Genomic DNA, 13,656 nt, shown 5'->3' on the forward strand with positions numbered 1-13,656 from the left:
GAGTACTTCTGGGGAACACTAAAAAAGTTTCTCACAATTTTTTTTGACATAGCCATGTTCAGAAAAACTATTCTAGAAGTGAGCTGAGGTAAGAACACAAGTCTCTAGAGACACATGAGCTGCTAAGATCTATTTTTGACTTGGGTGTACCTTTGGCAGGTGCACAGCAAACCTATGGAAGTCTTAGAATCACAAGTGTGCAGAAGGATTCTTCAAATATGAACTGGCTTACATGTCACTTTATCTCAAGTCACACACTAGTTTCAACAGGGCATCCAGGACTTCAGAAGGAAAATAAAGCTATGCACAGGGAAAAACTATACCAAGGCAAAAGGACTGATAGGGATTGAATAGTGTGAGACAAAGTGACAAATAGGTGAGAAGGAGAAATAGTTAGAACATTTCGAATTTTTGGCACCCATTTCATACAATGAGCCCTACGAAGCCACGAAAAAAATATAATGTGGGGCATTCTTCTTTTTTCTTAAACAATAATCCTAAAAATCCTGAAAATATGCAACCAAATGTCCACCCTCCTCTGTCTTTTGATAGAAAACCACTAGAATGTTTAACAGAAGCATTAATCTACTGCTGTAATTCATTGCAACTACGCAGGAAAGTTTCCCAAGCACTAATTACTGAAGTTAAAAGTGAAGTCCTGGGACTACATATTTGGAACAATCTATTTAGAATCTGTTCTTGGATTATTTTGCTACGGCTCAAATCTGCATTACATCTTTCTCCATCCACGATAAAATACCTTAAGGAAACAAAGTGAAATCCAGTTCCAACTTATCACAAGTACAGTAGGATTCCTGTATTCACAGGGTCGGTATTTGTGTTTTCACTTATCTGTGAATTAAAAATATCAAAAGAAAAAAAATAAAAAGTAGACGTATGTATTTTCACAATGTATTCACCAGAACTGTCCACTAAAGGGAGCCAGAGATCATGCTATGCATTCTTTTTGCCTCTGACTCCCTCTAGTGGCCAGTTCTAGTAATAAATGGTGAAAATACTTTTTCAAATTTTTTTTCCCATGCTATGTATAGCGTTTGCCATTAATCATGGTTTTCAGCATCCCCCCCCAGGGGGGGCTTGGAACCCCTGCAATTATGGGGGTCATACATCTTAACTTAACATCTTACTCCATAACAACTGAGTAGCATCAAAATATGATCCCAAACAAGGAAAGCTCAACACTCTTTTTTCCCCACGGGACTGAGAACAAAATAATGGAGCAAGGAACTTTTAATTCCTCAAGTGATAACATTTTATGATTACTGATATTTTTATTCTAAATAGAAAGCAAATGGGCCACACCTGGAAAACTTGGGCCAGTTATCTTTTTGAATTGGAGATGCCAAAATCTTATAGCCAGAATGATTCTGAGTCAGATGGATCCATGCTACTCTCCTGCTCATGTGTGAAACTGAAAGCACTTTGATCCAGATCAAGCACACTTTGTATACCACAGCCTCTTGCTTTTTAAAAATTCTCTCCTGTTTTTCTCTCTCTTCCAAAGAGAAGTGGCCCATTTCAGCATGCTTTATTTTAAAAGTGTGAATAACATACTGTGCAATAAGACAACATACATCTAAAATACAGAGGGATGTAAACAATTTTGTAGAGCAAAAGCTTTTTGGAAAAAATTGTGAACCCTGCTTACTAGCCATTTCCTGTAATTAAAGACAAAACTGCATGGGAAAAAATAATGGGAAACACAAAAATCAATAAAATGTACACAACACAAAAATAAAACCTCAGTAAAATCGTAACAGGTGGGAACAAGATAAACTGTTATATAATCACACTCTAAAATCCTAACAGGGAAATTTTACACAAAACTGAAGGTGCAGTCAGACAATGAGAAAATACTACATTTGATCCCTTTGGAAAGGGTTGCTTTGTCGGGAGCAATCTCCCCTAAAGTGACCCCTCCCATCCATGCCGGAATTGCTCCAGCCAGGCTCCCCAAAAAGAATATTCCTGCAACACAACCAAAAAGGTCCAGCTTGGGCACAGATCATGTTCCGGCTGGTTCATGCTCTCCTGTACATCATGTGATCACCAGGAAATAGCTTGCACCAGACTGTGCTACAAGGGGGTCCAAAATGTGGGCTATTTCTGTGTTTCATAGCATCCTAAGTCCCACTGTGTTTAAATGGATATAAGAGTGTAGCCTAAAAATGCACTGCACTATGGGGAAATATATAAGTTGAATGAATGAATGAATGAATGAATGAATGAATGAATGAATGAATGAATGAATGAATGAATGAATGAATGAATGAATGAATGAATGAATGCAGTCAGGTTATATACATCAAAGGAAGGAAACTAGCAAGGATACAAGTACAGTATATCATCTGTAAGAGGGGTGAGCAAAATTCAGTACTGAGACCACATTTAGTCCTCTCAACTTGCTTTTGAGGCCCTCAACTCTCTCCCTTAACCCCCTTTTCCCAGAAAAGTTAAACTGCTGCTCTCGAAGGCCTCCAGGAATGTCATTTCATATTTAAACAGACTGCTGTCTTCCCTGCAAACTTCCAGCCACTTCCAACTTTGTGGCTATGGAGGTTCATTTGTTTTTTGGGCAACCCATGTGGCCCTGGGTGATCCCAAGGACAGAAAATTCCTATTGGATTTAATGATAGAGATGGACACAACCCTTGGTTTGTTCTGGTTTATATGCATGTCACAACAGGTGCCATGTTTTCCCTTCCCCTGCTTCCCCAGTTGGATCCCTAACTCACCAGCCAGCATACACACCTCTCCTCTCCCTCTTGGACTCTTTGACCAGTCCCCGGCAGGAACAGAGGTTTTCCTGTCCTGCCTCCTTGTCTGAGTGGATGATCAGCCAAGGAGGTGGGGCAGGGAAGCCTGGGCTCCCGCTGGAGACTGGCCGAACAGCCAAAGGGGAGGAGGAGAGGAGTGTGTGCTGGCTGGTGAGTTGGGGATCCAGCTGGGAAAGCAGAGAAAGGAATGTGCAAGCACCTGCGATGCCATGCATATGGCACAACTGGCACAAACGCACAAAATGAGGTTTGTGCCCACCTCTATTCAGTGAAACTGCCACCCCAGACCCAAAGGATCATTACACAATGTGCAGGGCACAGGATGAAAATCTATGCAAGCTTCATCCTGCAGAAAGCCCCACTTATCTCAGGTTGCACAGCTCCGGCTTCTCTGAAAACTCTTCACCAACAGGAGGAGGAATTGTGTGACTCACAATTTCTATCCACCCTTCCAGGTACCAGCATGTTGGCTCCTGTGGGTTGGAACTACAAGCATCCCAACAGCAGAAGATTTGGCCACAATACCGGCAGCCTCTCAACAATGGAAATCCAGAAGTCACAACAATTGTTCACTGCAGTTCTATTTGGGTTTGTGTATGTGTGGTGGGGATCTTTGGGGGAATATAGTTTCAAAAAAATGGAGCAGGCATAACCCACAAAGATTTGGGGGGGGGTGAGGGGCAGGAGGGCAGGTGTTGCCCTCAGATCCTCCACAGTTGCTCATCCTGCTTTTCCACTAATGACTGACAACACTCTTGAGGCATGGCATTTTCCCACTTACAAGCCACTTATTGCACCTCCTGGGTAGATTGCCAGATGTACTGTGACATTCATTGCTGCCCCATAAAATATTTTCCACCATCTAGAGCTGCCACACTGCTCCTTTTACTTACAGCCTGGGTGTTGAGAAATCTCATTTGAGTGAGTTCTGTCCTGCCGAAGCATATTTCTCTCCACCTATCACCTCTTTAAACCTTTTCCCATTCATCACACTTCAAGCAACAGAGCAATGTAATAGCACCGTAAAGGCATTAGTATAAATTGGTATTTCATTATGGCTGTTATTCTCACAGAACCCACATGGCTGCACTGATTACAAAATGTACGAAGCAAGCGTAAGGAGGTCCTTGGGACTGATTTTGACCTATTTTTTGTTGTTGTTTTATTTATTGTAATTCGTTTAAAATTAACATAAACACTGAAAGATTTAGGACTCTACAGCATCCAAAAGCCTCTGGCATTTTACGCAAGCTGGCACCTACAATCTGAAGCACTTCACGAGTGATAACAGTTGCTTTGAAATTGACACGGTTCATACGAAAGCTGGTCTTCAAAGCAAGGAGCTGGCATGGAAGAGAAGACAAAAATCCCCCAACCCTTTACTCGTGTTTTGAGTGCAAGGCACGTATCCATACCACAATGAATATGCTCAGCATCGTTCCTTCATTTTGTACTCAACAAAATTAACAGTAAGAAGAGAAAATAGGATTTGAGGTAGTGTTTTAGCTGACAGTCCTTTGCAACTGCTGTGAAAGAGACCCACAGCACTGCTGTGAAAGAGACCCACAGCAAATACACACAAACATATGCACAGAGTTGCAAAAATGATTTAAAACAACAGTGTGAGCCTGTTAAAATTATTCATTATATCAATATGATATTATTATAATAGCATAGTTAATATATTACAGTATACTATAATACTCATTATATTATATTATATGCCGTATACAACACTCTTATTGTTCATTAACTTCCAAAAGCTTGGCATCTTACTTTCAAGAAACAAAGAGCAAACAATACGCAGAAGGTGGGGAAAAATGAGAAAGAATAGACTGCTTATATCACATAATCTTTCCCTGAAGCAACTGTAGTATGCTGACGCAGGGAATCTATTCGTGCTTATTTACTTACATCCCCTTGCAGGAGGGATAATTCGTCAAATAGGTAAAAAGGACAAGAGGGGAAAACAGAACTGCATGAGATGCATTTTTTTCAAGCAATCTAGAGAGTAATCTTTCATAAGAAATTATTCATCCATCATTATTTCATAAAAATCTTAAGTGGGCAATGGGAATTCGACACCCACATAAAAGTGATTTGATAGAGACCATTAACAATATCTTAATAAGGATTAAACTCCCCCCCTTTCCCCACTGACTACATCTGCAAGGTATCTAAAATGAGAATAATGTTGCCTGACTTACGGTTGGCTGTCCTGGTTTGATCACTCTGGACGCTGTCATTTGATTGGTTGCTCGAGATTGAAGAGACACTTGAGCTCCTGACAAACCCAAAGGCAGCCAGTTTAGCAGCTGGCAAGCGTGAATAACCTGGTGGGCGGAGTCCGGACTGGCATGGTTTTGGAAGGTTTGATTTTGCAGCATTTGGACTGGAGCCTTTTTTAAGATCAACTGCAAACACAAAAGTTACATAAAAATGTTTAAAAATGCAAGTGCATCACAGGAAGATGGCAGAAAACCGAACATTAAGGCAATGTGTTTAGAAATAAGCAACCTTGTTGGGAGAAACTGCACATTAAAGGTTATTTGCACAAACAATCATTGGGGGCATTCCCACACAGGCAACTGATCACACAACTGGTCAGGAAACCACTCACAGTAATCATCTGACAGACACTTTTCTGCTTATGGATTTTTCCAACATGATTCTAGTCTTATCTACACTGGGTCATTATCATAGTCTTCTCAAAACTGGCATCGTCTTTGTTTTTAGAGTTTTTAGATTGGACAAGCTGTACAATCCCCTGTAAACCATTCCTGAATATATCTAGAAAACAATGAAAATGATGGACATAAATCAGATTTGACTTGCCAGCATGGAAATATAGAAATACTTTATATGAGGTTGTTTTTTATTTCATGCAATCATGAGCTGCATTAGAAAGACATAATGTTCTGATGATATATTGCACAAGTGGACAAAGTTCAGTTTGTCCACACACACACAAACCAGGTCCTGCCAGCTCCTCAAACCCTATTTCTTTATCCATTTTGTCATGACCCCAGGTTGTCTTAGTTGCCTGCTCCAAGAATTTTTTTAAAATGACAACATTTTTGCCAAAAGGGGGGAGCAAAAGTAGTAGTATAGGAGCTGATGCAACCCTCCAAGCCCAGGGATGGGCATCTACATCTCCACAACTACTGAAGTGTCCTACTAGTGTGTGCACTGAGAAGACATCACATGCAGTGGTGCACATTAAACCTTTGGACTTATTCTCACACTGTTGTGATATGTGAACTTCGAGTTGAAAACCAAGTTTTTTTTTCTAATTCTTATGACAGAGGAGGTAAATGAAATTGCATGAAGATAAAGAAGACATAAAGAATGAAGAAAGTACTAGGGATGGTTTAGGATTCTGTTTCACTTAATTTTTTTTAATCAGAAATCACAAAAATTCACAAAATCAGAACCAAGAAGAAAGCTATCATCCAGAAATGGGTGAAATTCCTTTTCAGCTCATATTTTTTTAAAAATCAAATTTTATAAAATTGGCAAAACTTAACTGGAGGAGAAAATGAATAGGCAGATTTGCCTCTTACTATACAGAGGGACAGTTCATGGAAGGGTCCCCTGGCACAGTGATTAAATTACAGTACTGCAGTCAAGCCTCTGCTCATGACCCGAGTTTGATCCCAATGAGTTCAGGTAGTTGGCTCAAGGTTGACACAGCCTTCCACCTTTGAAGGTTAATAAAATGAGTACCCAGTCTGTGGGGACAAGTTGTTCTTTACATAATTATGTTGTAAACTACCCAGAGAGTGTTCTAGTACCTTAATGGCTGAAAATGGTACTACAGAATTCATATGCAAGTGTGTTCTCAGACTGCACGTGGCTGCTGTAGGTAGAGGCATTCAGGAAGCTGAGCAATAGGGCATTTAACTTCCAGCACCGCTTTCTACCCATCTAGGAGAGACTGGACAATCAACCTGATCCGTCTCCCCTGCCCCATTTGGTCTCTCTATGCCTTACCAAGAGAGGGGCCGGTCTGTCTCCACTTTCAACACTGCAATGCACTTTCCTGAAGCCTTCTGGCTTCTCACATTCTCTTGTTTCTCCAGCACTTGGGCAACAGCTCCAGAACGGTTTCCTTCTCATGTTATCAGAAGGCTTATTTTACTGTCAACCCAGCTGTTAGGCTAACCATGGTTGTCACGGCTGAGGCAACCTCTTTGTTGAGCTATGCAACTGAAAGAGGTTGGCCCAGTTGGGCCAGCTCATCTAGGCTGCCCTTTGCTTTGATAGGACAGCAAATCCTAGACACTGCCATCAATAATAATGACCATAATTGAAACTAGTGCCAGGAAATCCAAGTATAACACTGATAAGATTGCTTTAAATGAGTGGCAGTGACATTACAGCTGAGCTGCCAAAGCTGATATGAAGGAAAATTAATGGCAAAAGGCATGTAATATCGAAATACTCTCCTGCAGGGAAGTAGATTTCTCACTGTCAAATTAAGTGTAAAGCAGTAAAATTTAATATAGTCTTCTTCAGAAGAGTTGTTAACACAAACTTGTTCCATCTGGTCTTTATTATGTTCAGCAGTGATTTAATCTCCATTCTGAAGATTTTCCAAAAATTGTAGATGAGTTTTCAGTAGGAATGGTTTACACACAGCAAAAGTAGACAACTCATAGCCTTTCATATGGCTGGATTGCAATTACCACCATTTCTCATAACTGGATATGTTGGCTTGGGCTACAGAAATTGTTATCCAACAATACCTACAAAACTTGGCCACCCACTATACAGGATAAGGTCTATTTAAATATACAGTAGCTTGTTATAAACATTACAACACTCCCGTGTGGTGTTAAATGACAGTTCTTACAGTGGGTGTAATGTTCAATAGCTCCACTCCACATAGCTCCCTTAAATGTCACAAATTATGTGTCAGTGCACAAGCACTATGGCTTGTTGAGTAATTATTTTCAGTCCCTCTGGAGCTACATTAGACAACATTTAGTGGCTCTGTTCAAAGTTCATTAGAGCTAATCAGATAGCAGTTTACACACAGAGAATCTTTACATGTTTCCTAGAATTTATTTCTTTTTTCCCCCTTATTTATTTAGGTGTCACCTTCTCTAAATTTCACCTCTGAACAGGGAACAATATTGGCTTTCTGAAGACTACATAACTTTTCTAGTGATTTTTTTTAAAAGAGATGTTGTGAGACAGAGAGTGAGAGGGATACCCCAGTAGTTGGAGAGCCATCCCTCCTCAACAGCAGAGACGGGGAGGTGGACCCCAAACCCGTACCCAAGCCTTCAGTGGAGCCTCTGTGGGAGACAGTGATAGAGGAGCTGATGGAACATGTACAGAAAGTGACGACAGGGGAAGTTCAGGAAGAAAAGGTGAGAAGAGAGAGAAATAAGAGGGTGGAGTTTGAAGCAGGAGCGGGGGAAGTGGAAAGGAGGGAAGAGCAGTTACTGCTTGGTTGGGAATGGGTATGGATGCAGGATCCGTGGACTGGATTATGGGAAAGATTGAGAGTGCCGAAAGAGGGGGCAGATTACAGGAGAAGAGTAGAGATTCCCCCTAAACCCGAGGGTGTGGAGAATGAGACTAAGGGAGGAGAAGGAATGAGTAGAGAGAAAAAGGAGAGAAAGATTAGAATGGAGAGTGAGATTAATGAAGAGAAGGAACTACAGGGAAGGCCCTGGGAGAACTGAGACCCCAATGCACGGATTTTGTGTGATGCCAATCTGGACGAGGAGACTGTGCCCCTGCTGGAAAGCGCGATGAGGCAGGCAGTAAAGGACTGGGCCTCAAATGATCTTCAAGGACCCTGGGACTGTAGTTATAGAAACTGTTCTTGTTCGACGAATGGAAGCCTCTTCTGGACCAGTTGGCAGAAGAAGAAAAGACTCATAATCATGTTCCAGACACTTGTTTATTGTTTAATCCTCCAATAAATCCCAGACCTGTTTTGAAACAACTTAGATCTGCTGATTTCTTTGAATTGAATCTGGAGCCTAAAGTTGAACCCTCACAGAGGTACACAGGGTAATTTTAGTTTTAAGTACTAAATTTAACTGGGCTGTCAAAAAGATGCAGAAGGAAATGGATGAAGTACAACTTTAGGTCCCAATTTTACAAAACCAGTTGCAGAACTAAGCATTGTGGGTTAAATCCAGCTGTCAGTCCCAGCTCAAAAACAACCTGAATCAAAAAGAACAACTGAATCAAGTGAATCAATGGCACTTACAGAAATTGTGACTTATTACATTCTCTTTATTTACAGTATTTACAGTACTCTAGTTTGAAGTAACAGTTCAGTTCAGTGCTGTTGCCTGTTTCATACAAGAGTCAATGTTTTATTTCTAATATTGTCAAGGCATATTAAAGTGTTTTCAAAGATCAGTCAACACAAGAGAGACATAACTCCATAGTTGTAAGACATCTGCAAGCAACCACAGATGCTGCATTCATCATGGGATCACAAATCCATCATGACACGGGCATATGATGATGGGTTTAAATATACATGATTATGGCAAATCTATGGGGAATGGACGTGTCTCAGTGTTATGGCTTAATCCTTGTACATGGAATTTCCCAAACTCAACCTCCGGTATCTCACCATGCATACATTGTTGTTGAGTTCTCATTACAGTTTTAACAAATAAATAAACCAACAAGGCAAAAGTTACACATTTGGAATGATCATGTTTGCTCTGGGATTCTGGGAGCTGTAGTCCAAAGCAGAGACTTTTACATGTCTCAGAGAGACACTTCTGAGCCATCTCCCATGATGTATCGATTTCTGGAACCATCCCAAGCTGTGGAATACTTTACTTTCAGAGCAAAGATGTGTTTGTTATTCTCTAGACATTTCAACAAAGGAGTTAAGAGCCAAGTCTCTACTTTGAATTATGTTTGGTGGTGTGTACCTCCTATCTTCAGCTCTAAAACTATAGCCAGCAATGGGAAAATAAAATATAACTAATGTAAAACCAATCCAAAGTGAAACATTTAAACATAAATTATAAGCTTCAGTCACTAGGGGTGGAATAAATCATCAAGTTTACCACAGGAGGGATGCAACAATTTAATCTGGAGCATCTGTCCTTTTAAACTCCTTTTGATTTATGAATGTGGGCTTTTAATTTAACAGTGTGTTGATATTTTGACATGATCTGTATGAACTAGTGCTGCAATTTGAATTTTTATTTAACATCTGCACAACATTTGTGGAAAGATAGTTCATCAATATTACAAATATTTTTAAAAAATACTTATTTAGATATTTCTATCCTATCTTCTATCAAAAGAACACAGTGGCTAAAATCCTGTTGCACAGTTATATGTCTAGCATAACTTTTAGACATGAATTGCCATAAGTTAAGAAGTCTCCACAGACCTTATTTATTGCACCACTATTTACACAATTCAGTATACAATAAATAACATCTACAATCTTAATTTTTGGCCATTTGTTTCCAAAAGTTACACTGTTTGTGTAACTGTGTGACAGGATTTCAGGCAGTGTATGGTACAATGAATAAAACAATTTTAAAGCAACTTTAAACCAATCTGAACAATTGAAAATAATTGAACTATATCAGAATAACACCTGCAATCCAGCAGTCCTGAAACCTAACTCCTGATCACTAAAGCACAAAAGCTGTTTTAACCTGCCACTGTAGTAAAGCTACTCAATGCCAAAAGATAAATATACTGTACCCAACTAAGACTGGAAGAAATTCCTATCTGGAACTCTGAATAGCGAGCCTCTGACAACCATTCTCTAAATAATATGAGTTTGACCCACATATTGCTGAAAGCAGAGATAGCTAGAAGGTTTTAAAACAGGGCTGGAAACATCTGACTTTCTTTGGTATTGGGATTTTTTCCAGCTAGTTGTTTCCATCATGTAAACAATGACATTTGTGCATTTTGGTCGATGGTTCAAATATCAACTAGAACAAAATTCTCCCCCTATTTGCACCAGCCAGATACAGCAGGAATATAGTAATATGAAATGAATGCAGCTGTTCCTAGCAGGGAGGGGACCATATCAGACCTTCCTGTCAGTTAGATGCTAAAGACAAAGAGTGAGAGAAGAGGTAATAAAACTTAATTCAGCACTAAAACATTTGAATATCCAGAGATTCAAACCCCAACATTTAATAATTAAGCACTCAAAGCCCTGAGTCTTGATGGTGACTACTCATCATTTTGGCGCCATCTTGTATGAGGTAAAATACTCAATAGGGATGTGCAATTTGGACTGTCTGGACACCAGTTCCTGAAATTCTCCAGAAAGTCTTCAGGCAGAGGTCTAAGAGTTATACAGACCTCATCTTCAGACACTTGTACTTCTCTCAACTGGAGCAGGGCCTAGGCCCTCCAACCTGAGACTTCATTCTAGGCCTTCACTTCCTGACACAATGCTTCCTGGGCATCAGAGTCTTATTACCCTTTAGGCGCCTCTTAGGAAAAGCATTGCAACGCCTCTCCTAAGATTCAAGCTATAATGCTGGATGGGACATTTCAGGTAAAATGTGCTACTATTTTGATTCCTAGTACCCATTTGTCTTTGGCCTTGTCCACTAGTGGAATGACTTTTCCTCAAACTCCTGTGGAACTGAATTCGGTTTTGGGGTTGAAATGTGTTCCTTATCTTAGACCTACTGAACATAGAGGAGGACTTGAGTCGCGGGACTTGCTGTCAAGTTGGGCTGAAGTCACACCAGGGACATGACTCGGTTTTCTTTTTCTTTTACAGTAACTTGGACCAACATGATTTGGAACCCACCCCTCCTGTTTTCCTGGGGGGGGGCAGACTTGTTTTTAATAAGGACTCAGGCTTGAGACTTGGTACCAAAGACCTGCCAACATCCTGCTGTTGAACAGACCTGGCGGGATGGGAGAGAGAGTATGTGACCAGTTTTTATGGGACACTAGCTCCCATAACCTCAAGCAAACACAGCCAATGGCAATGGACTATGGGAGTTGCAATCCAACAATAGGTGGAGGGTGCCATGCTCCCCATGCCTAATGTGGAAACTGACAATATTATAGTCATCTACACCCTACTGATTATCTTTCCTTCCACCACCTTCCGTTCTTCCTCAAACTGGAGAAATATCTTTCTTTTCAAACACCTGGAAGGTAATAGGTGAAAAGGGTTTCATTTAATGCTTGCATTTTACTTCCTTTCTTCTCTGTAGGGCAATTATCTGTGCTGTACTTGATTCTGTTGCTCTGAAACCACATAAAAGCACTAAAGCTGATGAACACAGATAAGATGCAACCTAGCAGTGTGTCAAATTAAGGAAAAATGGGCTGGCAGAGATAAAGAATGTCACATTTCTAAAGGAATAATGGTTGATCTTTTTTATTACTCATCAGACTATCATGAATGGAAAGGAGAATCAGAATGACCCAGAAATGTAGAGTCACTGAGGTGTGGTGATTAGAGTGCCAGTGTGGGACTGTGGAAGCCCAATCCACAGGCAGCCGTGAAACTTGCTGGGTGTTCTATTAGGATCTCCCATCATAATTTACTACCCAGGGCTGTTACCAGTATAAACAGGGGAGATTGATACTACCTGGAGTTTCTGGAAGGAAAACTGTGTTGGAATTTAGCATCCTTTGTATGATGACTTTAAGAGGTTTTGGATGGGAGGGACCTTTCTGGTCTGGGGTGACTGCCAATCAACCTATTGTTCCCTCTCTGCCTTGGATTTTGAAGAGTGCCACACCTCTCTACTTAAGAATTATTTTCCATTATTTTCAGGCAAGAGTCAGTTAGATATGTAGTCAGTATGAAGCTAGTTAGTCAGTTAAGCTCTGTTCATGTGTCCAGTCAATTTTTCCTACAATATGTTGTTTATTTTCATGTATTCAGAACTGTGTTTTTTCCAGTAGCGACGTATGGAAGTGAGAGCTGGTCCATAAAGAAGGCTGACCGCCGAAGAATTGATGCTTTTGTATTGTGGTGCCTGTTACATCTAGAAAATCAAAAGCCAGAACACCAGCAATTTCCAACGAATTCACTTTTTCCGTGTTTCTAATGCTTAGAAACGTTCTATACATGTGTGTGTGTGTCTGTGTGTAACATATGATGAATGGTCCAGCCATTATAGTAGTGACTGAGTAGGGTAACCAGATAAAAAAGGATGACAGCTTTTCTGTACCTTTAATAGCTGTTTGTAAAGGAAATTCAAGCAGGAGATACTTTTAATGCAAGCTACACCTGCTGAAATTGCTGCTTCTAAGCAACTATTAAAGGTACAAGAATGATTACCTCTTTTTCATCTGGTCCCCCTTAGTGGGGAAAGTTCACCATATGAAAATAGTCTTCCTTAGCCACTGTTTTCCTTTTGAGATATTGCCGACCAGAGATATGGATGACCTTTTGACGTCCAATAACTTCTCATTTTCTTTTCTGATGATTTTTTCTCCCAAGCAGGAACCATCATATTAAGCTCAAAATTCACCCTAGTTTAAAATTAGCAGAAGATCTAGATTTTATCAACTTTATTGATTGTGTGGAACTGGCTCAAAAGTCGTCTTATGCCTTTTAGGGGGCTGTTGGTTGTTATTCTGTTTTGAAGGGGACTCTGTTAGGTTCAAAGGGGAATGAGTTGAAGGCACTGGAATACAATAAAGGCTGGGAGACTGTTTTTCCTAATTTACAGCTCGGCTGGTACAGAGTGAATCCTGATAAGGGTGCAAGGATGAAAGAGGCCAGTGTGAAGACTTAACATATTCCAATCTAATTGGGAAAAGATAAAAATTGGGGATGAAGGGTGATGTTATGCCTCTGAGAAGTAATTGGTTTGCAGCCATGAAGAAGGAGGTCCGAGGAATGTAGAAAAAGATG

General features: G+C 40.3%; 1 protein-coding gene across 2 annotated transcripts in view; it reads right to left on the reverse strand.

Annotated features, from left to right (window-relative positions):
- Nucleotides 1-13,656, reverse strand: part of MTUS2 (microtubule associated scaffold protein 2) — a 352,715-nt gene that overhangs the window by 214,808 nt on the left and 124,251 nt on the right. For both annotated transcript variants that reach the window (XM_072993758.2, XM_020788605.3), the window contains exon 4: nt 5,006-5,212. In XM_072993758.2, coding sequence (XP_072849859.2) covers nt 5,006-5,212 — 207 coding nt within the window. The remainder of the gene's footprint in view (nt 1-5,005; nt 5,213-13,656) is intronic.

Source organism: Pogona vitticeps, chromosome 3 (assembly GCF_051106095.1).
Source record: "Pogona vitticeps strain Pit_001003342236 chromosome 3, PviZW2.1, whole genome shotgun sequence".
Taxonomy (NCBI): domain Eukaryota; kingdom Metazoa; phylum Chordata; class Lepidosauria; order Squamata; family Agamidae; genus Pogona; species Pogona vitticeps.